The sequence below is a fragment of the Amphiprion ocellaris genome, chromosome 3 (genome assembly GCF_022539595.1).
Source record: "Amphiprion ocellaris isolate individual 3 ecotype Okinawa chromosome 3, ASM2253959v1, whole genome shotgun sequence".
NCBI lineage: Eukaryota > Metazoa > Chordata > Actinopteri > Pomacentridae > Amphiprion > Amphiprion ocellaris.
The window spans coordinates 32,027,092-32,051,465 of NC_072768.1; the positions used below are offsets into that span (position 1 = coordinate 32,027,092).

General features: G+C 41.0%; 1 protein-coding gene across 1 annotated transcript; it reads left to right on the forward strand.

Moving 5' to 3' along the window:
• The first annotated feature begins 11,546 nt into the window (after positions 1-11,546).
• On the forward strand, positions 11,547-20,885 carry LOC111565654 (cytochrome P450 2J6-like). Its single transcript, XM_055007478.1, has 11 exons — positions 11,547-11,724; positions 14,466-14,628; positions 15,939-16,091; positions 16,212-16,372; positions 18,903-18,971; positions 19,105-19,209; positions 19,420-19,555; positions 19,897-19,982; positions 20,095-20,196; positions 20,292-20,433; positions 20,539-20,885. Exons 1-11 carry the CDS (start codon positions 11,563-11,565, stop codon positions 20,724-20,726), a joined length of 1,467 nt encoding a protein of 488 aa, XP_054863453.1. The 5' UTR covers positions 11,547-11,562; the 3' UTR covers positions 20,727-20,885.
• The last annotated feature ends 3,489 nt before the right edge of the window (positions 20,886-24,374 follow it).

Genomic DNA, 24,374 nt, shown 5'->3' on the forward strand with positions numbered 1-24,374 from the left:
ACAGAAATTAAAAAGATAGAGTAGCATCATGCAGCTTGTCGTGATTTTCTTTCTTTTTTTTCCCCATTAATTAGGTGAAACTGGGGAATGATGGCATTACCACTGTCTCAGCTCATTGTTGGGAGACTGCAAAAGCACAACCTACAGCTAATGGGATGGCACGAGTGCTGCTGATGGGACTCTTCAGTGTTGATGTTCTCCTGAAGTCTAACCTGACCGGAGGGCTCAACAAGGTTGATCCTACTGCAAAGCGGCTATAGGCTCTCGATGGGAAGAAACTGCAGGCTTTACTTGGTAAAACATCCATTGCTTTTTTGTCAGAATTGATAGCAGGTTTCCTTTTTTAAAGCTTTTGTATCAAGTAAGCACCTACCTACCATAGCCAGCAAATGTATCCGCATTGTCGTAAACCACAGCTAAATAATGCAGCTCCTCCAAACCAAATCGATGAAATATTGCAGGGTTAAACATCACTGAGCCTGACTATGACTGATTAATCTATTTCTAAAAGTGGTCTAACAGCCATCAAATTATAAACTGCAATTCATAGGACTACACAGTCTAGCAGCAAGCAACGCCTAGCAGGGCTATGTTCAATTGGCATGAGGTAAATAAAATACAGTAAATACACATTAACACATGTTTCAGTAGAATTTGAAAACAAGCAGAGACCCTCACTGTCGTGTTTGGCAATTGCCCCAGAACATAATCTGGATCCAGGGCTAGGGCATTTATGTTGCAGTTTTTATTTATCAAGTATTTTATGACTTCATGATATTTACCAGTCTAGCAATCAGAGACCCAGATGTCAAACTGGTGACCTGCCTCTAGCCACCAACCTCAGGGAAAATTTTGCAAAGCTTATTCTTTACTATTTGCATTCCCCCATCATTCACCAAGCCAGCTCATGATTTACAGGTAATGTAGATACTGCATAGCGTAATATAAATTGTTACAACTGTCTATATAACACGTCTTATTTTTGTCATTTTTTTCCCCCACAGATGCTGTTGTAAACCACCACCCAGGGACCAAGATATCGGATTAAAAAAATCAATCAACACAAGGATTTGTGAGTTAAAGCACCAAGTGATGACCCCCCCCCCCCAAAAAAAAACCAAAAAAACAAAAAAAACAAACATGTCGAATATTAAATAGGATAGCAGAAAGTTGTATACTTTTGGTTCTTTTCTTCTTTTCCTTGTTTGGATGTTGTTGATGTAATGTAATGACTAAGTTATATTTAAAGTTGTTTCTGTATTGTGTTGTGGTAGCTCATACATCCAGTTTTAACTGTCTTAATTAGGGGCAGTGTTTTTATCAATGCAGACTTAGTGTTAGTTCTGAGCTTTCTAAGGAGGGATCTAAATCTTACATTGTAGGTGGGTGATAGTTGGTATCCATGGCCACCCTTTCTGTTATATTTTTCAATATATGAAAAGCAGCAATTGCTTATGTATTTTTCAATATATTGTAATATATTAATGCAATATATAATTCTAATATGCAAGTATTTGTTGTTTGTTTTAGTAAATTATGATTCAGAATCAGGTGGTACTGCCAAGTAAGATATTAGCTTTGTTAAATCTTTTCAATTAACCAATAAATCAGAACATTAAATATTCCCATATATTGACATTAAATATATTCTAAAATATGTTTTCTTTGCGTAAGGGAGGTACTTCCTGCCCCCGCTCAAGAAATACAACTTGCCCCAGGAGCTCCTGATCCTATTCTACATTGTGATATGTCTTTTTTTTCTGTGCTTCAAGTAGCCCCTTGACACCTATTGTCGCAAATTTGCAGCATACCACTGTTATTCAGACTGCAGTCGAGATAACGTATCCACTCCCCTAATGCCGGTTAGTGCATATTCAATACGTACCTCGGAACCTTTTGCAAGCACTGGTTTCTTGTAGGACCGTTCGGAGTGGGACCTAATTATTACATATGTGTTATTGTTAGATATCAATGTATCTATGTGTAATAGATAAATAAACAATCTCCACTTGTTTTAGCAACAGTTGGAAAGAAAAAACACACAAAAAATGTTTCTTATTTAATTGTAAATAAATTCCTGTACGTTCTGCTGCCGAGAAGCATTCCCATGACATGATGCTGCCACCGCCATGCTTCACAGTGGAGATGGTATGTTTGTAATGATGTGCAACGTTTGGTTTCCAAAAATATAGCATCTAGTCTGATAACCAAATTTTTGTCTCATATGACCAAAGAAATGTCTTCCAGTTCAGAGTCGGATTCATTCCCTTCTGGCAAACTGTAGTTGGGATTTATTATTAGCTTTTCTCATCAATGACTTTCGCTTTGACAGTCTATCATAAAGGTTTGACTGGAGAAGAATAAGCAACAGATGCTATTAGTACTCTGAAAGTTGTAACTCCTTTAGAGGAGTCATAGGTGTCTTGGTGGTCTCCCTCACTGGTCTCTTTCTTGTACAATCACTCAGTTTTCTAGGACAGCATGTTCTACTCAGACTAACACATTAACTGTACTCTGAGGGATATTCAGTGGCCTTTTCACAGAGTTGCTTGGAGTGTTCTTTTATCTTCTTGGTGTTTTTATAGCCAGAAGTACTGATTCACCAGTGACTGACAGATACAGGTGTCTTTATGCTACAGTCACTTGAGACACATTGACTGCACTCAGATGATCCTAATTTCACCTATTATGGGACTTATAGCCCCAGTTGGTTGGACTTGTGTTGATTTAGGTGAATCACTTTAAAGGGAGTTAATACTTATGCAATCACTTCTTCTATATTTTTAATGAAATGACATTATATTGTCTGTTTTTACTTTGACATGACATGATATTCTTGAACATTCCTGTCAAAAAAGCCAAATTAAACAGAACATGATTTATTGTTGAAAAGTGAATACTTTTAACAGGCACTGTAACAGTATACATAGTGAAGAATTACAAAAGATGGGTGAGCACACTTATGCAAACCCAAAATTGCTAAATAATGTGCTGACCTATCATTACTCTGGTGAACTGAAGCTGCATCACTGGACAAACAGGTAAACATGGGAACCTGTTTTAGTTGTGACATATAATACTGGTCAAAAATTTTAGAACTCCACAGTTTTTCCAGTTTTATATTGTAAATATACAAATGTGACATAATATACAAGTTACACAGATCCCCACAATGTTAGGTATGGCTGAGGAAGTGTGTGAGGTGTGCAGTGCAGCAGAATAGTAACTCAAGTCTTTCAATCTGCAGGAGAATGGAAATGGTGAGTCGACTGACACGTCATGTGATGAGACTCTTGATGTTGCCATACGCAAGATGAAAGGCAAGTCACGGAAGAAATGGGTCCCCAAAACTGGAGCTGCATCAGTGGACAAACAGGTAAATATGACAATCACAAGATGACATTCTTCAGGTGACATGTTTGATTGACAGGACAGAGTACAAGTCAAATAACAAATCTAGATGCATCTAATAAGGAACATACGTTATTCAGTGTCTGAGGTTTTCTTATTAGACATGTATTTGTTGTTCAACATCAGGCATTTCCTTATTAGACGTGTGCATTCATTAAGTGTTTCATGTTTCTTTATTAGACACTTCCTGGCATTGGCACTTCTTTATTAGAAGGTAGCACACATAATCATCCACAGGAATCTTTTTTTAAATCCTAATTTCAGAAGCTGCATTTACAATACAAATACTGTTTTATAGCACTAGTCAGGCTACATACTAACGCACTTTCCACTACAACCTTTTGACAAAGACTGCTCAGTTGATATATGGACTATAACAGATGGTCTTGAAATAGCCTTTGTGTAACAGACAAATATTTATTTAGCGAGAGTATGATAGGCTATGCTGTTTCTTACACTGTTTATTGGTAATTTTTTATTGATTTATTTTTTTTAACCAATTTTGCTAATAAAACCTAGTGGGGAAAAATTGTACATCAGTTGTCCTTGTTCAGGGTTTTTTTTTTACCATGTTAAGTGGCAAATTGCCTTGCTACCGTTCTTTTGTGTAAACTGTTCTTCAGTGTAATGAAGTCTTTAGTCACTTTTTAAAAATATTTTCTGTATTTAATACAGTTTCAGGGAATGCTCCAGTCGGATCTCTCCACAAGTTAAATTGTTTAATCTGAGAGGTTTTAACGCAGCACTCATGTTTCCGAGCATAAGATAGTGCTCTGTTTATTCTGGGCTTTTTATTGTAGAGTGTGACCATACTTTAACCAAGAGAACAACCCAACTATTTGCGTTGCTTGCCTTCAACAATTGAGTGGCATGTTGACTTTGCATTTTTTTTTTAGGAATTGGGAGGATCAGTTAGTTCACAAAAATGCCCCAGATTGCTGCCCCAATTCAAAGGTGTTAGTGTTTCTATCAACCTATACCAAGGCTCAGAATGTTAAGGTTTTCATAGAAACTCAGGCACAGGAAAAGAGGAGGCGAACGGATGCACAAAACAATGATTTATTTTCAATAACAAACAGAAAACACAGTTCCTTTTCAATGAGTCACTAGTAGGAGAAACAGAAACGGGACTCAAAACTAGAGTGCCCCTAATGGCGGGCGGACAATAATACAAATACACTAAACGTAGAGACTAACCCACGGCAGGAGACACCTGGGCAGGAAAGCTAGAAGAAATATTGAGGTCAAGTCCAGCAGCTACCAAGCTTACAAGAGAAACTTTTAAACTCACTAGAAGAACTAAATTGATTCCACAAAAGAGCTACTAAGCTCACTAAAAGAACTGAACTAACTCAAGCAAGAGAGCAACTAAGCTCACAAGGAAAACTGAATAACTAGAGCAAAAGCAATTAGGCTCACAAGGAAAACTGAATAACTAGAGCAAAAGAGCAACTAGGCTCACAAGGAAAACTGATTAACTAGAGCAAAAGAGCAACTAGGGTCACAAGAAAAACTGAATAAATTAGAGCAAAAGCAATTAGGCTCACAAGGAAAACTGAATAACTAGAGCAAAAGAGCAACTAGGGTCACAAGGAAAACTGAATAACTAGAGCAAAAGAGCAACTAGGCTCACAAGGAAAACTGAAATACTAGAGCTAAAGAGCAACTAGGCTCACTAGGAAAAACATTATTATCCAAGTCTACTAACTAGAACAACATCATAAACACACTGAACAAAACCTCATCAGAAACTTGATACAGTAACCAATTCAGACCTACGACAAAAGCTAATCTAAATCACCTGGTGCCTGCTCATGCTGGGGCCAGACTGCAGGCTAAGGTACTAAAGTACTGGGGGGAGCTGAGGACTGGTGGTTGGAGCTGCAGTGGCAGAAGGGGTCCTGGAGGCTGAGAGGATCCGAATCACCGTTGGTACACAAGGGTCCCATTAAAAACCCAGAGGTTGGAAGGTCCAGTCACAGCAGCAGGTGTGGGTCTGGACTGAGAAGAGCAAAAACACAATTACTAAGAGTACAAAACTATGGCTTGGATTGAGTGAATGGTTTGCAGACTAAATCTTAGCATTCACAATCCAGCGTCATACTGATGACTGAAGTCCCAAGATAAAGAGGAGAAGCAGGAGACTGATTGGTCCTGGCACAGCTGTTCCTACTTCTACTGATGACTGGAATGGCTCTCACCTGCTGCCATTGCACAGCAATCAGAATTCCTGAAAAGAAAAAAGAGCAACAGGAGGAGGGAGGGGCCCTAGCCAGGACCTGCCGAGGCAGGCCTGACAGAAGAACAGAGTATCTTTGTAAGATCTTTAACTTCCTAATTTGCATTTGTTTCATTATGGACAATAAAGCTTAGGCATTAATGTGCATCAAAGATGTCTGAAAAGCATATGTAGTTGGCCTGTGATTATTTATTTATTGTTTTTCAGATGAAAGATGTCATTCCAGAAGGCTCACAAGAGCTTTATGATTCCTTGGACAGTAGAGAGGAATACATTCCTAAATCAGCTGATGCAAGTGAAGATAGTTTATCAGGTGTTAGTTCAGTTAGTTTTACTAGACTGAGTCCATTAAAAGACATTGTTCCTGACAGCACTACTCTTGATAGAAATGATAGAGATAGCAGCGATGCTGAGTGTGGCGGGACAGAGGATGAAGACTGTGCTGGCACCAGTTAGAAACCAGTTGTGAGAAAAGCTCAGGCATGTGTGGAGGGACAGATTCAGGTTTCTGGTGTTAAGAAGAGCAATGGAAAAAGAGTGTATAACAAGAGTGTTTAACAAGAGACACTACTGTCTACTACTGTAAGAAGGCATGCAGCAAAATTGCAAGACATCTACAAGTAAAACACTCTGATCAGCATCAGGTATACGAAGCTTTCAGTTTTCCAAAGGGCTCAAAGAAAAGAAAACCATCTTGATTTCATGAGGAACCAAGGCAATTTTGAACATAATGCAGCTGTCATAAAAAAGGGGGAAGGAGAACTTGTTGCTTCCAAACAGCGGCGCAAAGCTAGTAAGGGAGATGCCTACATGCACCGTGCATACTGCCAGGGGCTTTTCATTCGCAGGATTCTTTGGCGACACGTGTGCTAGTTCCGACCAAAAGAGGACATGCCAAAACGTGGAAAAAACTAAGTCCAGGCTCTCTGCACCTTTGCAGAACCAGCTCCAGATCACATCAGTGGGAGAATGTGGAAGCTGCTGAGTTTTATGCAGGCTGATGAAATCACAACTACTGTAAAAAATGACAGCCACATCACCAGAATTGGGGAACAGTTGCTTAGCAAAAAAGGATCATCTGATGCATCTCAAGCCTATATTAGGCAGAGTCTGAGAGAACTTGGATGACTGTTGATCGCTGCTCGAAATTCCACCACACTTAAGAAAATGGCAGATTTCACTGATCCAAGAAAACATATGGAGGTTTTCAAAGTTGTAAGGATTACTTGTGGATATGATGAAAACACTGAAAAATATAAAGTTCCCTCACTTGCAAAAAAAATAGGGAATAACGCATTGTCAAAACTCACCAAAGTTGTCAAAGTTCAGGCTTTAATTGCTGGAGACAGTTTTGGAGAAGAAAGCAACAGATTTCCAAGAAATCCATAGTGAAAAGTGGAATGAGTTGGTGTCTGCTACAGCACCACGCAATGTTTCAGAAGCAAAATGGAATGCGCCAACAATGTTGCTGTTCACCGAGGATGTGCAAAAACTTCATGCCTTTCTGGACAACAACTGTGATGAATGCAGCAGTAAGTTGTTGGAAGAGTCATCGGAAAAGAACTGGTCTGCACTTGCAAAAGTGGTCATGGCTGAAATTGTTTTGTTCAACAGGCGAAGACAGGGAGAGGTTTCAAGGATGCTACTTTCTTCCTTCCTCACAAGGGACACATCTACCCCACATGGAGACATAGACTGGGCACTTTCTGAAGCTGAGAAAGTTTTATGCAAACACTTTACAAAGGTCATTATCAGGGGGAAAAGAGGACGTGCTGCCCCCATTTTGCTTACCCCCAAAATGGTGGATGCTCTGGATTTGCTGGCAAAAAAACCCAGATGCTTGCGGTGTAGTAAAGACCAATCAGTACATGTTTGCACCATCAGCAATGACCCACTTCAGAGGGTCAGACTGTCTCCGAAATTTTGCTCTTGCTTGCAGTGCGAAGTGTCCAAAGGCTTTGACCTCAACCAAGTTGCAAAAACATGCTGCCAAACTCTCAACTGTACTGAACATGAGCAACACAGAAATGGATCAATTGGCCAACTTTCTGGGCCACGACATCAGGATCCACCGTGAGTTTTACAGACTTCCAGACAAAACCCTCCAGCTGGCCAAAGTGAGCAAGGTGTTGATTGCCCTTGAACAGGGAAGGACTGCACTTTTCCAAGAAAAGAGTTTGGATGAAATTAACATTGATCCAGAGGGTATGAAAACACTCACTGACATACATTTCATCAGCACACTATTGAAAAGTATTCTAAGATTAAAGATTTACATTTGTTTTGACAGAGGCAGCCGGGGAATGTGATGAGGAGCTCAGTGTGGAAGAGCTCAGCGAAGAGGAGCTCATCGCTAAAGAGCCAGGTGAAGAGCTGAAAAATCAAGTGAAGAGGAGCTCAGTGACAAAGACGACTCCAGAGTTTGAGACATCGTGTCAAGATATCAACTGACACACAAATGTAACATTATGAAGTCATTTTCCATTTCATTGCAAACCTCCGGGTACACTGATGTTTCCAAACCATTAAAAAAAACAGCAGCTGATACAGTTTAGTTGTATTTCACTAAGAGGATGAACTGTAAAACTGAAAAAAAAAAGTTGTCTGCCCACAGCAAATATGATGCTGATGCCTAATGAATTGACAACTGAAAAATGTTGCACTACTCCAGCATCCTCCCACAGTCCAAAACATGCTGAGGTTAATTGGTGATTGTAAATTGTCCGTAGGAGTGAATGCATCAGAGTCCCAGCCTGGTCCCCTGTCTGCCTTCTCTTCTATCTCTCCCTCCTTCCCTCCTCCTCCTCCTCCTCTCCCTCTTTTCTACCTGCCTGTCTGCCCTTGTCTGATACCTCTCCCCACCTTGCTATGCTCCTGGCTGCTCCTGCTGGTTTGGATTACTGGACTCAGCTGCACTCTGTCACAGCTGCAGCTGATTACTCATCAGCAGCAGATAAAGCCGGGCTTGTCCTTCCCCTCGTTGCCAGCTCATAGCGCCTGTTGCGTGAGGCACTTCCCGCTGGTCTGCTGCATCTACCGTCTGCCAGCCAGCCAGCCAGCCAGCCAGCCAGCCAGCCAGCCAGCCAGCCAGCCAGCCAGCCAGCCAGCCAGCCAGCCAGCCAGCCAGCCAGCTTGCCGCCTGCCTTCGGCACATTGGCCGCAACAGTGGCTTCTGCCTGCCTGCCTGCCTTTCAAGCCACCGCTAGCTCGTTTGCCCTGAGCCCAGCCCAGCATCGGCCCTGCCCTGCCGCCCATGGCGGTCCACACGAGCTGGCACCAGCGCGTCAGCCCGGATGCCGGCCCGCTGAGCCTGCCGGTCAGCTCCCCCGTGTTGGCTCTCGTGAGTTAGCCCCTTTAACTATTCCTGTCCGGATTTCTGTCTGGCAGTTGAGCTTCCCTCCTGCCATCACATGTGCGCCTTCAGTTCGCCTTAAGAAACTCCCTCCTGCCCGGACTCCTATCCTAGCTGGGTTTTTGTGCTCAGCTTTGCTTACTGTGAGATTAAATAAATTCTCTTGATTACCCAGACCTGTCCAGCCTTGTGTGTGTTTGCCTGCACTGTGGGTTCAGAACTCTGCTGCCTCGTGACAGAATGTGAGTGTGCTTGTCTTTATATGTAGCCCTGTGATAGACTGTTACCTGTCCACGTGAACCTTCACCGTAAGTCAGCTGGGATAGACCCCACCTACCCCCCCGCAACCCTAATGAAGATTAAGTGATGCATAGATAATGATAGATGAAAATGCTGCACTCATGTACTTTTTTTCCAATCTGAGGTGCAGCAATACAATTAGAAAGCATCAAGACTTCTGTTCACCTTTTGGCCTTAATGCTCACTTTTGATGTGTCATTAGATGAAACCTTGTTGTCTGGACTGTTGACATTAGTTTGTGTAAGTGACATGCATGAGACACCACTGAGGTCCTTCAACTGTCACACATGCTCAGATTCAACTGTGTGAGCTGTCTCTTCCCAACAGTAACCCTCATTAGCTTGACCAAGTTCTGCATTGCAATATGTTCCTTCCAGTTTAGCTTGAGTAGAAATTTTTTCAGATTCAGCTGATTTTACTTTTCCTGTTCCCTCCATGACCTCTGTCCATGTCGTTGCTCACCTTCATGTTTGTTTTTATTGACATGCTCAGAGAAGTGAGACATTTAAAGCAAACCTATAAACTTAGCTGAGGGTTTGGACAGAGATCAGATCTGAGGCAGATGAATACCAGGTCTGATAAATACTTGTCAGATATGACATGAAAACCTCCCATCTGCCTAACATGGAGGGAAGACAAATCAGATTTGGGTCATTTCAGCTTTTAAACTGAATGAAGAATAAGAACTATTTTGAAAATAATTGATCATTCTTTCATGTAGAAAGAGAAATGCAGATCATTCAGGGGTTCATGCTTCTTTAATGTGATAATTTGCAGCATTTCTCTTTTATAGCTCAGAAAATTGAATAATTTTGGGCTTTGTATTGATGGTTAGACAAAAAAGACATTTGAGAACATCATCTTGTGCTCTAAAAAATTGTGATGGACTTTTTGCTATTTGCTAACACTTTATATTAATGACTAAAATTTGAGACATACATAGATGAAGTAATGGTTGCAGCTCTGCTTATTTGTATCTTGAGAGTGACTAAATGTGGTTGGATGTCTCAGGAACAAATGCAGTCCAAAGTCCTCAGGGTCTGATGTCATCGACAGGAAAAAGACAAGACTGTCCAACAAGACGTCAGCCGGCCTTAAAAGGTGACGTCTGAAACCTACCGCTGTTTGTCAGATTTAATGTGGTCTGTGGTGTAGTTTACAGTCACACAGTGAGACATGTGCATGGGGAAAATGGGGAATTTGTTGGACTAAAGTTACCTGCAGACTCACCATATACTCCTGAACAGGGCATTCCGCTTAAGATCTAATCTGAAGACAGATTTTTTTGTTTAATTATGTACAGAAAGAGACTAAACAGACTGGTCAGGAGGGCTGGTTCTGTCCTGGACTGTTCCCTGGACTCCATAGAGGAGGTGGGTGAGAGGAGGATGTTGTCAAAGCTCACATCCATCATGGACAATCCCTCTCACCCACTGCATGACACTGTGGGGTCTTTAAGCAGCTCCTTCAGCAGCAGACTGAGACATCCACCCTGCAAGAAAGAGCGCTATCACAGGTCCTTCATCCCATCTGCTATAAGACTTTACAACATCAGCATCACTGGCTGATGTTAACATAAACTGGACTATATCATTACCACCCCAAACCATAAAATTTGCACAGACATTCTTGCACTGCACATCTCTGCACTTTTAAACTTTATTTTTATTTTTATTTTTTCTGTTAAAAAATTTTGCCACCCTTGTATATATTGTAAATAAAACTGCTGTAACAATGTAAATTTCCCCTGGAGTGGGGAGAAATAAAGAACTTTATCTTATCTTTATCTTTATTTGATGTTTATTAACTTTGCTCTTGTTCCTATTTGTAATTATTCTGTTTTTTAAGAATGACTGTTATCAAGGGGCAGCACCATGGAGTAGGGGTTAGCACCCTCGCCTCATAGCACGAGGGTCCCGGGCTTGATTCCCAGCTGGGCCAGGTGCTACCCAAAGACTGTTGTGAAGCGGAAATGGACAGCGACGGAAATTGAAGCTGTGGAGAAGAAACTCATGAGATTCATTCTCTCTGGCCAGGTTCCAGGTAAAAAGGAATGTGAAGACTGTTTCAGGAACATGATGTTCCCTAAACTGACACACAACAGTAGTTTTACAAGACTGTGTGTGTGACCAATTGTTGATCATTTATCTTTAGTACAAAGAAACAAGGTACACCAACCAGGAGAGGCAGGGCTACGAGCTGCCCTTTTATACTGGATCTAACCAGGTGTCCTCCTCAGTGTAGTCCAATCCTGTTCACCATGTTTCTTTCAGTTGTGCTGCTATGGCTCTGCATTTTCTTCATTATCCTTCAACTCAAGTCCCGAAGGCCCAAGAACTTTCCACCAGGACCCACGATCCTGCCCATAGTGGGGAACCTTTTGCAGCTGCATCTAGAAAACCCCTTGAAGGACTTTGAAAGGGTAAGAAAAATGTTGCAGTGAGTGATGCTGCTCTTACAAAGTCTTAAATTGTTGGAATCACTGATAGAGCGCATTTTTCGACATTGTTGTGGTCGAAAATGCGTGAATTCGCGGCAGCTTTTCTAAAACATTGCAACGTAAGTTGCGATGTTTTAAGCTTATTTGTCGCAATGAAATTGCGGGAGATAGTGAAAAGTTGTATTTTTTCAGCTTTTAGAACATGTTTCAACTTTGTAATCGACAATATTTATTCCGAAATTAATTATTTAACCCTCCAACCCATTTACACAAAAGCTGGCATACCATGGTGGGAAATTAGCAGCAGCCAGATACTGGTTTAACATACACTAACGAAGAACTCAATACAACTAGATGTACAAAAACTCTAGGAGAGGTTAACGAGATAATATGGAACCGGATGCTCGGACTGGGCTCGTAGCTGGTAGGCGGATGATGGTATTTGGCCTGGGCTTGGAGTCCAGAACGAGGGTGGAGAAAGCAGCAGCAGGTGAGTATGGAGGGTTGCCAAGATGGATGAATGGCACAGCTGAGTATTCTCCAGAACACTGACGGAACGGGGGACTGGAGGTGGCGATGGTACCAGACGGAATGGAACAGGAGCAGGTGAACCAGAATTGGAACAAAGGAAGACAACTAGAATTACTCGAGGAGCAAAGGTACGAACTGTGGCTGGAGTAACAATCAGTAAACACTTTACTGGCTTGTGTCACAGTCCGGCACTGAGAAGTGAATGGCATCTGCTTATATTGTGGCGAGGGTGTCTCTTGATTAGAGTAGCTCCACCTGCTCCTGCTTGGGCTGATGGTGATTGTGAATGATGAACACCTGCTGCACCACCACAATATTGGACGGGTGTGAAACAGTTTACTTCCGCTTTGGTGAAGAACATCAGGGAATGAACTGTTTTGCACAGTCTTCAGCAATAATATTTGTTGGTAAATGAGTGACATTGTAATGAGACGTGTCTGCATCTTCAAACCAAAAACAAGGAAGTTTTTTTTTTTTAATTTTTATATTTAAAAAAGTAATGCAATACAGTGCAACACAATACAATGTGAAGACAATTGCCAGGGGGCTACAAACATTCAGGGGCAGCACCTCAGAATATTACACTACACAAATATAGTAAAAAGAGCACACAAATCAAGAGTCTTAATGGCTTTCATATTAGTGGAATATCTAATAGTTTTAATATATTGTTTGACCTCATTGTCAAAGACAGAAAGAAGTGGTTTCTGATTAGTGTATCGACATTTGTGGATATGCCATTTGGCTAAATATACAATAAGATTAATTATATAAAATAGTTTTTTTTGGCAGATGGAAAGTCAGTGAAGCCAAACAATTGACAAAATTGGACAAAACTGCAAGGTCGCACAGAATTTGCGGAGATTGGTTGAATTCGAGTGAATTTTCGTGATCGCAACATTGCAAATTCCTGGAGGGACTGACTATCAGTCATACACATTGGGTGTTTTCTCATTTCTTTTGTTGATAAGTCTGTGTTTGCCAGGTGATTATCATTTAAATGTGGTTGAAAGTTGTTAGCTATGGGTGCTCAGTGCATTGAAAATTCACTTCTAACTTTTCACAGCCACAGCAACTCCTGTGTAGAGAAACTATGTGCTTGAGAATGATGTAAATTCCTGCATTAATCTGAGATCTGACAGTGTGATGTAACTAAAGACTAAATGAGTGTACTTACAGGATGACCACTTTCTCCTATTGCCAGCTTGCTGGTATTACTTGTTGAAATGTGTTCACTTCATTTTCTTAATATTTATATTATTACTGTGTGTTTCTCTTTCAAAATTAGTTTTAAAATAAATCTATCGGCAGTTGACGCTTCTCTGCTGTGTCTGTCTTTGCTGTGTTCCCCGGCAGGACAATATTCTCTGAACTGAACTAAAAGCCTTTTCAGTCAAGGAACATAGAACAGTGATGCCTTCATCATTCCCTTGAATTGAAAGCATTCTGTCATTTGGACATAAAACACTTTCCTGTTAATGTTCTTCATGGCTTAATTCAGAAATACCCCCACACAGTGCCATAGAGATCTACCATACACACATGATATCTGGCATTAATGCGAGATTAGACAAGACTAAGTCTAAAAAAAAATAGCATCTAATCAAAGTGCACACAACTCTCTCTCTCTCTCTCTCTTAGGATACAGTCATATGGCATTTAGTAAATACAGGAAATAGTGCTAAACAGCTGGAAGCAACAAGCTAAACTGCCATTCTGTGTGTGACAGCTAACCTAATGTGAGGACAATGTGGCCTCAACAGTGTAACTTGCTGTTGGATTCCAGTTGGGACTGATCTGCTCTCTATGCTCTCTCTGGGATAATTTAGAATTCTGAGAATTTCTTTCTTTCTTTGGGATCCTGCATATTAATGAACATACAGTCTCATAATAGCTTTCACAAGATAGCCGTAAGTAAGTTGGATTTAGCAGAAGGCTAATTTCCATCCATTTCACCAAGTTACTGGTGCTGCAAATGTATGCAGCTCTTTTGGAAAATGTTCCTGGATGCTACTGCTGTCTGATGCTCCAGATATATAACAAACCCAGAGGAAATAGTCCTAAACAGCTGGAAGCAACACACTTCAGCTATTGTTAACGTCTTATGGTGCCATGTTGAAAGTGATCTGTTACCAGGTCCGACCTACAGACACGTATCTCTAACATTGATACATTATGTTTTTCCTTCCCAGCTGAGGAAGACTTATGGGAATGTCTACAGTCTGTTCCTCGGTCCCAGACCAGCTGTCTTCATCAACGGGTTAAAGGCCATGAAGGAAGCTATGGTGACGAAGGGTGTTGAATTTGCTGGACGACCTCAGGGCATGTTTAATAATGAAATCACAGAAAATAAAGGTAGAGTAGACCTAGTAGAAATAGTGTACAACTGCATTTCAGCAAACAGAGCACATAATAATACACCTCCATTATCTTTCTACCTGCATTTCTGGACTCGGAGATAAGATAGAAACCAGTTTGAAAAAAAAATGTAGTCATGGTGCAGTTAAAGTTTTTCATTTCCATTATGATCTTAATAAATTAAAGTGTACACAAGGTAAAGCCTGTTTTTACACAGGGTGGATAAGACATATGTTGCAACTTGCTGGGAAATATTGAAAAGGGGAAAAAAGCACCTGGGTTTGAAATCAAGTTGGCCTTTTGCTATTGTATCATTGTCTCCTATAACTGAGACAAATGAACAACTCCACACATACTAGAACTTGGAAAACAAAGAAAGGTGAGGGTTAAAGCAGTATTAAAGCTGGTTGGATTTAATTTCATCCTCAGAGCTGTGGGAGTCTTTCTGTAAAATCGGCTGTTTGAGTCGCATTCAGCAGGCCTACATGATTTTCTGAGCCATTATTTCTTCAAAGACAGATTGTTCCACTTTTCTGTTAATCAAAAGCAAAAAGCTGAATTTACCAGCTAAGCAGGTTCGAAGCAGAAAAGGTAAACAAACACAGGGTGCAAGCTGAAGCAAAATCAATGGTATAAGCAGACTTTAAACGAAATAAGAGGTAGATAAGAAACAGAAGGCTGGAAAGCTGTGGCATGAATACAGACAGTCTGACAAAAAAATTGTGGAGAAGGAAATAAGTGAGCTTTTTTTTCCAAGGATGAGAAAAGCAAAATCTTTCATCTTTCCTCCTTTAAATGAAAACATTATATTAACCCCAAATTACAATTATATTTTCAATAGTATATATAGACTTTATGAAAGTATTAATAATTTTCCAAGCAAAAATCATGATTTAAAGGCAGGGACACTGAAAGGCATTGCTTTAGTTTTATATTAGGTTTTTTTTCCTGTACTTATATGGTTTGCCAAATAAATGAAGATTAAAAGTATTAGTGCAGAATGTACTGATCAGCTTGAAGACGAAGGAAAGAAAGAATGGCAATTTCTGTCTTTTCAAAGTACACAAGGTTATCAGGACACTTGAGTATTGTTTCTATGTGTAACTTAATAGGCACAGTTTATGAAATGACTAGTCCGACTTTACAATGGTTCTGGTTTTAAAGTACATAAAAAAACACATTTAACGTGCCGTGGAGAGTAAATAATGACACAGGTGAGAAAGTAAATGTGAGTTGGAATAGAACAGCAATGACAGTCATATTTTGAGATCATTCTTGAACTCTTTGTGCCGCTACACCTGTTGTAGGAGTGATTCTGGCAGATTATGGTCCTCAGTGGAGGGAACATCGTCGCTTTGCTCTGATGACTTTGAGGAACTTTGGTCTGGGGAAGAAATCAATGGAGGAGAGAATTCATGATGAGATTCAACGCACTATAGAAACGCTGGACAAGAGCATCGGTATGAAGTGTGATGGTTCACAAAACTGACGTTTTGTTGTGCTTTTGTTTCTGTAATGTTCTTTTATGTTCTTGTATAATCTTGTGCCATATGTTAGTTTGTATTATGTCTCCTTTACAGGCAAAACTATGAGTCCTCAAGTTATGTTTCACAACATGTCCTCCAACATCATCTGCCAGGTTTTGTTTGGTACACGATATGAGTATGACGATTACTTTATCAAAGAGGTGGTTCGGTGCTTCACTGAGAGTGCTAAGATCGTCAATGGACCGTGGGTGATGGTGAGTAAAGCATGTTTCTGAGGTAATGATTTGATTCACCAGATGCAGGTTGAGGGTACAAACCTGCCACTGGCCGATACACTCAGTTGGCATTCTTTCCCCATCTGCTATCTGGCCACAATGACTGGGACTGAATCATAGCAGAATCAAGAATCTTTATTGTCATTGTGTTTCTACACAGCGAAATTACGATTGGTGACTCTCAGCTATATATAAAAAAAAGAAAAAGGCACACTATGTTCAAATAAAATAAAGAAAATACTTAAAAGATATAAATATGTAAACAGTCTTAGTGCACATGAGCAGTAGGATGAGTGTAAAGTGCAGTCCAGTGCAAGACTGCACATAGTGTGTCTGTTGTGTGTGTAGGGGAGAAATGGACTGGACAGCTCTTGGATAAAAACTGTTTTTGAGTCTGGAGGTCAGAGTTTTTATGTTTCTGTACCGTTTTCCCGAGGGAAGCGGAACAAACAGTCCATTTCCCGGGTGGGTGGGGTCTGCAGCGATAGATTGGGCCTTCCTCTGGACCCGGCCCACGTATATTGAGTCCAGGTCTGGAAGAGGACTTCCCACAATCCCCTTTGCTGTTTTCACCACCCGGGATAAGTTCTTTCTGTCCTGAGCTGTGCAGCTGCCGTACCACACTGTTGCACCAAGACAGAGGATGCTTTCTATTGTGGCCCTGTAGAAATTTGCCAGAAGCTGAGGGGAGAGACAAGCACGTTTCAGCTTCCTAAGGAAGAAGAGCCTTTGTTGAGCCTTCTTCACTAGGTGAGCTGTGTTCAGGGACCAGACCAGGTCAGATGTAATGTGGATGCCCAAGAACTTGATGTTGTGAACACGCTCCACTGCTTCCCTTTCAATGAGGAGAGGAGTGTGCTCTGTCCTCCTGGACCTCCTGTAGTCCACAATGACCTCTTTGGTCTTGTTGGTGTTATCTGAACACCACTGAATAAGGTGCTGGATCTCCTCTCTGTAGTGGTCTCATCATTGTCCAATATGAGACCCACTACGGTGGTGTCGTCGGCAAACTTCATGATAGTGTGCAGCCAGACCATTAATTTCTACAGAATGAGCGGGTTAAGCAGGACTACTGAGGCAAGTTTGACATAGCTGGGCTGTCTTTGTGTAAGCTGGCTCAACAAAACCTAAAACTTGAGTCAGAGATAACAGTATCATGATGGTGGTTACCAACTTTCTTTGTTAACTCAGGCTGTCTGCCTGAGACTCAAGGAGTTTAACACATCATGTGGCTCTTTTTCTGCACAAAAGCCTACTGCAGTCAACAGGCTGTTTTATTGGAAATCAACAGCAAAAACAATAGAATATGACGATAGAAAGAGCTGTTACTGCTAATGATTCAAGAGATGGATGATGGTAGAAAACTGTGAGTTGTGTGTGTAATATATTTATTTTAAAGATCAATGCAGACAGTTATTTCTAACATTACACCTGCACATCATACTGAATGAAGTGCATTTCAGTCTGACACTGACCAACAATGCAGAACATTAATGTTGTTGATTGAATATTCTCTGCAATAAAAACCTTCCATCCATTATTTATACACTACTTAATCCTCCAGGGTCCATCAGGGTGAAGGCAGGGGACTATCGCAGGGCTACATTTAGAGACAAACAACCAGTCACACTCACATTCACACCTATGAACAATTTAAACTCACCAATTAACCTCAACTTGTTCTGGACTGTGGGAGGAAGCCAGACCACAGGGAGAACATGCAAACTCAACACAGAAAGATCCCAGGCCCAGGCTGGGACATGAACCAGGGATCTTCCACCAATAGATCAATTTTGTAATCTGTGTTTTATTGACTGCGGCACCAGCGGTGTAAAACAGTCATGGCTGTAAATGAGGACCAAACATAAAAATACATGTATGCAGTTTCTGCATCGCCAGCTGAATACATGTCAGGCACCATGGCAACATGATGCATACGGTGTGTGATACTTTAACTGCATGACCTCAGTGAATGGTTTTAGTAATGTACAGCTCAACAGGTTTCCAGATAAATCTGTATCACTCACAGAGTATCATCAGGAAATGATCTGATCAGAGGGAGATGCTTCTTAATTCCAATACTCTTAATACAGCCTGTTTCGGACCAGGTTAGCTCTGCTGCATAAACTTCCATGGTGATCTAGCCAGCTTAAAAGAGAGCCACTGTTGTGATACTGAAAACTCTGACCTTAGGCTCAACACACCTTGCTAACCCACTAATCTCCCTTCATAGTACAGCCCTCAAAGGTATTAAACAGACTCAGATATCTCATCATGGCTACAAGTCTACAGCACTCTGTGAGGCTGCTTTGAGCCGGATGCTTAGTTTAGCATGTTAGCATTGCTAATTTACCAAATAACATTGAAAAAAAAGTACAGCTCAAGTCTTCTTCTTCCCATTCAAATTAAACACCTGACTACAGGGTTGTCTGTTCAGAGCAAATTGTGTCTTGAAGGAGAATCTGCAGATTAGGGTTCAGTTAAATTAATGATTTCTCTTTCTTTATAGCTGTATGACGCTCTTCCTATGCTTCGAAACCTGCTACTGCCCTGTAACAAGGTCTTTGAGAATGCTAAGGTAACTTTGACAGTAACTAACCACACACACCTACACTGTAATGAACAAAACACATATTGTAAGCATGTTGTCAGTGGAAAGACAAACGTACATTCATACGAATTTTCAGTGATGTTTTGTATTTTTTTTTTAGATTTGTAAGAGTCTTGTTAATCGTATGGTGAGTGAGCACAAGAAGACCAGAGTCCCAGGAGAGCCTCGAGATTTTCTTGACCGCTACCTGGATGAACTCGATAAGGTGTGTGGAACCAGTCAGCTCACTATCTCAGACGATATGGGTGCGTGGTTGCAGCCATTTTAACACTGACATTTTGAAGACAAGACAGCTGTAAGAGTTTTTTTTTACCCAAAGGCATGAAGTCAGGCATGTGCATCAGTACAGTACAGAATCACTGCATTTTTGAATTGCATGCATTTATCTTCCAGTAATCATGCTCTTGTTTTTTAGGATGCAGAGGATTCTTCATTTTCAGAAGACAAACTCATTCTGTATGCTCTAGATCTTCACTTTGCTGGGACTGACACGACCTCTAACACCCTGCTTACTGCTTTTCTTTACCTGATAAGCCACCCACACATACAAGGTATACCTGCACATGCATTTTTTTGTGTTCCTATAATTTACACCTAATTGAATGGAATTGGTGAAGAAGCCTCTACTCCCTTTTGTTTAGCCACAAGGCTTTGGATCCATGTTAGCACGCTCCATACTAGGACTCTGAATGACAAAGCTGATTAGTTTTATTTTTCCTCAATATATTGTGTATTCTCATGACTGACATCTATCACTCTTCAGTTTTATAGCTTTTCTACACATGAAAGCTTCATTATTCCCTGACTCCCATTCAGATGATTAAGCATCTCAGTTTTTCAGTTGTATGTCAAAATATGGAAAGCAACATGTTATGTTATCTTGCCCCCTCAGAACGATGTCACCAGGAGATTGACAAGGTGTTGGGAGGGAAAGATCAGGCTAGTTTTGACGACAGGAACAACATGCCCTATGTGCAGGTGCTGTATTGATCTATGTTTTTGTGTTTTATTTCCTGAGAGCCTGCACTGATTTTCTTTTGTGCCAAGTCAAATAATTCTTAAGAAAAAGTGTAAATGTCTCTTCATTCAGGCTGTGATCCATGAGTCGCAGAGGATTGCCAACACTGTTCCACTCAGTGTCTTCCACACCACTACTAAAGACACAGAGCTCATGGGATATTCTATTCCAAAGGTATGGGGCAAATGGTTAAATATGTTTGGGCAACACAGACAACAAAGTGAAGAGTCTCCATTATGACCTTTGTTCTCTGGCTAATTTCTCCTCAGGGTACGATGATCATCCAGAATTTGACCTCATTGCACAATGAGGAGGGTCAGTGGAAATACCCTCATGAATTCAACCCTGAAAACTTCCTCAATGACCAGGGAGAGTTTGTCAAACCAGAAGCCTTCATGCCTTTCTCTGCAGGTACAAGAGCATTAAAAACTGTATCACACTTGGAGAGGGGGGCACAGATAGAGTGAGTCTAAGCAAACTGTTGTAGATGACTTTGAGTTTTTTTTTATTCCTCAGGTCCTCGGATGTGTCTCGGAGAGGGTCTGGCTCGTATGGAGCTCTTCCTCATCATGGTGACTCTGCTGAGGAAGTTTAAGTTCATCTGGCCTGAGGATGCAGGAGAACCAGACTATACTCCAGTCTATGGGGTCACTTTGTCTCCCAGACCTTATCGCATGAAGGTCCAACACAGGTCTTCGGAGTGAAGAGGCCTTAAGATACAGAGCAGAAACAGTGCAGGTTGATTTAAATGAACAAAGAACAAACATATTAAAAGCACTGCAGGTTTCACGTTGATGCATGTTTATGATATATATGTGTATATACCTTTGGTTGTGGAATAAAGATTTACTTGTGTAGTGTAATTTTCTGCTTCTGCAAATAACCTGTCTGGCTCTGTGTGTTTGGTTGTGGCCTGACCGGTTTCCTGTGAGATTCTGTCCATCTCTCAGTGACCCTGATGTGATTAGCTCATGGCCTGGATGGCACTCGGACTCCTCGTTGTGTTGAATGACATTTAATATTTCACTTATGAACATTATTCAGTGCATTTTAACCCTTTAGGCACCACAGTTTTTTCAATAAAATATTCAATTTTGATATCACTTTTTGAAAAGGTTATAACTTGAAAATGATTAGAGATAAAGGCATACTGTAAATGAGTAAAATCATCAGTATGATCCAAAGTTTGTGATGGGAGTAAATTCACTCAACTAATTTGCATATTATGACATTACCAGGCGTCGATCATCGATCGAGATGGCATTGCTTGGCTCAGAATTTGTCAGATTCCTGTCTCCACGACTACTACGACTACCCAACAGGCTCATCTAAATGTCTGATCCACTTGTGACACTGTTCCTCATCTCTCAAGCAAACCCAGCCATCATCATCATCATTTACGGCAGGGCCGTGAATGCCACTGCGGCCTCCGCCACTATTATCAGTGCATTTTCTCCCGTGTTTGCTGCTATTTCCGTGGTTTTTTGCATCCCCACTACCCACCTCGCTATTAGCGGTGTTTTGACCACCCCTGCTACACCCACCATGTCCCCTCCTGCCACCCTGGACACGGTGAAGCAAAGCATCGGCTCCAGTATGTGCTGCTTGTGGACTGTCATGGCGCACGGACTCGCTGCTGTTACGCACAGACGCAGCGTCACTTTCTGTCTCACTGGACCACTGAACATCTTCATCAGAGGGTGAATATTCCTCTTGAGAATCTGAGTCAGCCATTACTTGACAAAGTACTTTGTCAACGGTGAACAGACTTCTCAGCATGGTGAGTTTTCTCTCGGTGTCTTGTTCTCTGTTGCGCTCCGACTTCAACCCTTGTCTCCTTGACTGGGGGACGATTTTCAAACTCTATAAACTCCAAAACTTTGAATGAAAACACGCCCACAAATGTTGCTCAGATTGAAGTCCCAGATGTCCGCCATCTCCTGGTGTAAAGTAGTAACTACATGAGGCACCATATTTGCAGCTATGGCTTGTTATGTTCAGCAATGTTGCTTGTTGCAATATTGCCACTTTGGCGCTTAAAGGGTTAAAGAAAGGTCCAGCAGTGGAAGAAATAAAAATATTCATTATATCTGCAGAATGTGCAGTCTGTTATTTCTGCTTTCAAAAGCCAGTAAAGAAAGAAAGTAAAAAAAACACTAAAGTTATCTTGACTGACAATAAAAACCTGGATGTATAGTAAGAACAGTGCATTAATGTAAGTCACAGGCTGTTAAATTTTCCTAAAGATTAGTGAGGAAATAATTTGGTATGGTCACAAATGAGAGAAGTATGACCAGCCACTCTGGACAGACACTGCTGCATTCAATGTTCAAACTGTGGGTTTCTGGGGTGTTGCAAATAGAATTTGAACCAAAGCTGCTTTGTTTTGTGGGTGTCCATGATGCTGGTCAGATGTCATTTAGTAAATCTCCTACAATAGATTTGCTCCACAGAGACACCAACAACTCATGACCTTTTGATATGAACAGTCACTTGTCTGAGATGGACCATCAGTCCTGTTTCAACTGCAGTGGCTGGAGTGTTTATGAGAATACAGATACAGATCTCCATGCATTTACAGACACTGTGTCATCCTATATCAGCTTTTGTGAGGAAGAAGCCTACAGAAGTGAAGGCTAAATCCTGTGCAACCAGGCCAGGAAGACAAGACATGAAAACAAGCTGGTGTGAGGAAAGACTGTAAGAAGCGATTCTTGGTCATTCACACCTTTATAACTAATCATCAAAAGAGTTGTAGTTGATGTAGTCGCTGCTGGACTCTGGATGAGCTTTTAGTGGTACATGTTTTTCATTGACAGAACCCAAACACAGTAGGAAGTTCTCATATTTCCAGAAATCCAGTGCAATGTTTGCCCACTGTGCTCAGGACATGTTAGGAATAATCATTGCCTTGGTGCTGCAGCATAATCTGTAACCAGCTGCCGTTTCTTCATGTGTTTTTCTGTGTTCGATATGAGGGGAAATGCTCTTACTCTAACACATGTAAGAGTCCTGTTTATGAGCTTCAGTTTGGTGCCATTGTGCCTAAAATCCTGCACAACCAGTTCCCACCTGTCTGTGGATCGTAAACGTTCTGACAGGGAGGCAGCAGCAGGCGAAGCTCCTGAAGACGCAGATGACACGACAGTCTACATGTATACAGGCGGCAGGTCTTCTGGTGTCCTGGTGTACTAAAGATCATGCTTGCTACTGTGGAAACTTCAGGTTTCTGGAATGGAAGTTTCTGAGGTAGACACTCAATATAGACACAATCAAGAAAAAGGCCCAGCAGAGGAGGTACTTCCTGCACCCACTCAAGAAATACAACTTGCACCAGGAACTCCTGATCATATTCTATATTGTGATATTATGTCTTTTTTTTCTGTGCTTCAAGTAGCCCCTTGACGCCTGTTGTAGCGAATTCTCAACATACTACTTTTATTCAGACTGCAGTTGAGATAACGTATCCACTCCCCTAATGCCGGTTAGTGCATATTCAACACGTACCTTGGAACATTTTGCAAGCACTGGTTTCTTGTAGGACTGGTCAGAGTGAGACCTAACTATTATAGATGTTATTATTATTATATATCTATGTATATATGTTATATGTGTAATAGATAAATTAAAAATCTCTACTTATTTTAGCATCAACTGGAAAGCAAGAAACACAAAAAAAGTTTTTTATTTAATTGTAAATAAATTCCTGTACGTTCTGCTGCCGAGAAGCATTCCCACAACATGATGCTGCCACCGCCATGCTTCACAGTGGAGGTGGTGTGTTTGTAGTGATGTGCAACGTTTGGTTTCCAAAAAATATAGCATCTAGTCTGATAACCAAACTTTTTTGTCTTATAAGACCAAAGAAATGTCTTCCGGTTCAGAGTATGATTCATTCCCTTTCGGGCAAACTGTAGTTGGGATTTATTATTAGCTTTTCTCATCAATGACTTTCGCTTTGACAGTCTACCATAAAGGTTTGACTGGAGAAGAATAAGCAACAGATGCTATCAGTACTCTGAAAGTTGTAACTCCTTTAGAGGAGTCATAGGTGTCTTGGTGGTCTCCCTCACTGGTCTCTTTCTTGTACAGTCACTCAGTTTTCTAGAACGGCATGTTCTACTCAGACTAACACATTAACTGTACTCTGAGGGATATTCAGTGGCCTTTTCACAGAGTTGCTTGGAGTGTTCTTTTATCTTCTTGGTGTTTTTATAGCCAGAAGTACTGATTCACCAGTGACTGACAGATACAGGTGTCTTTATGCTACAGTCACTTGAGACACATTGATTTAAGTGACTGTAATGATCCTAATTTCACTGATTATGGGACTTATAGCCCCAATTGGTTGG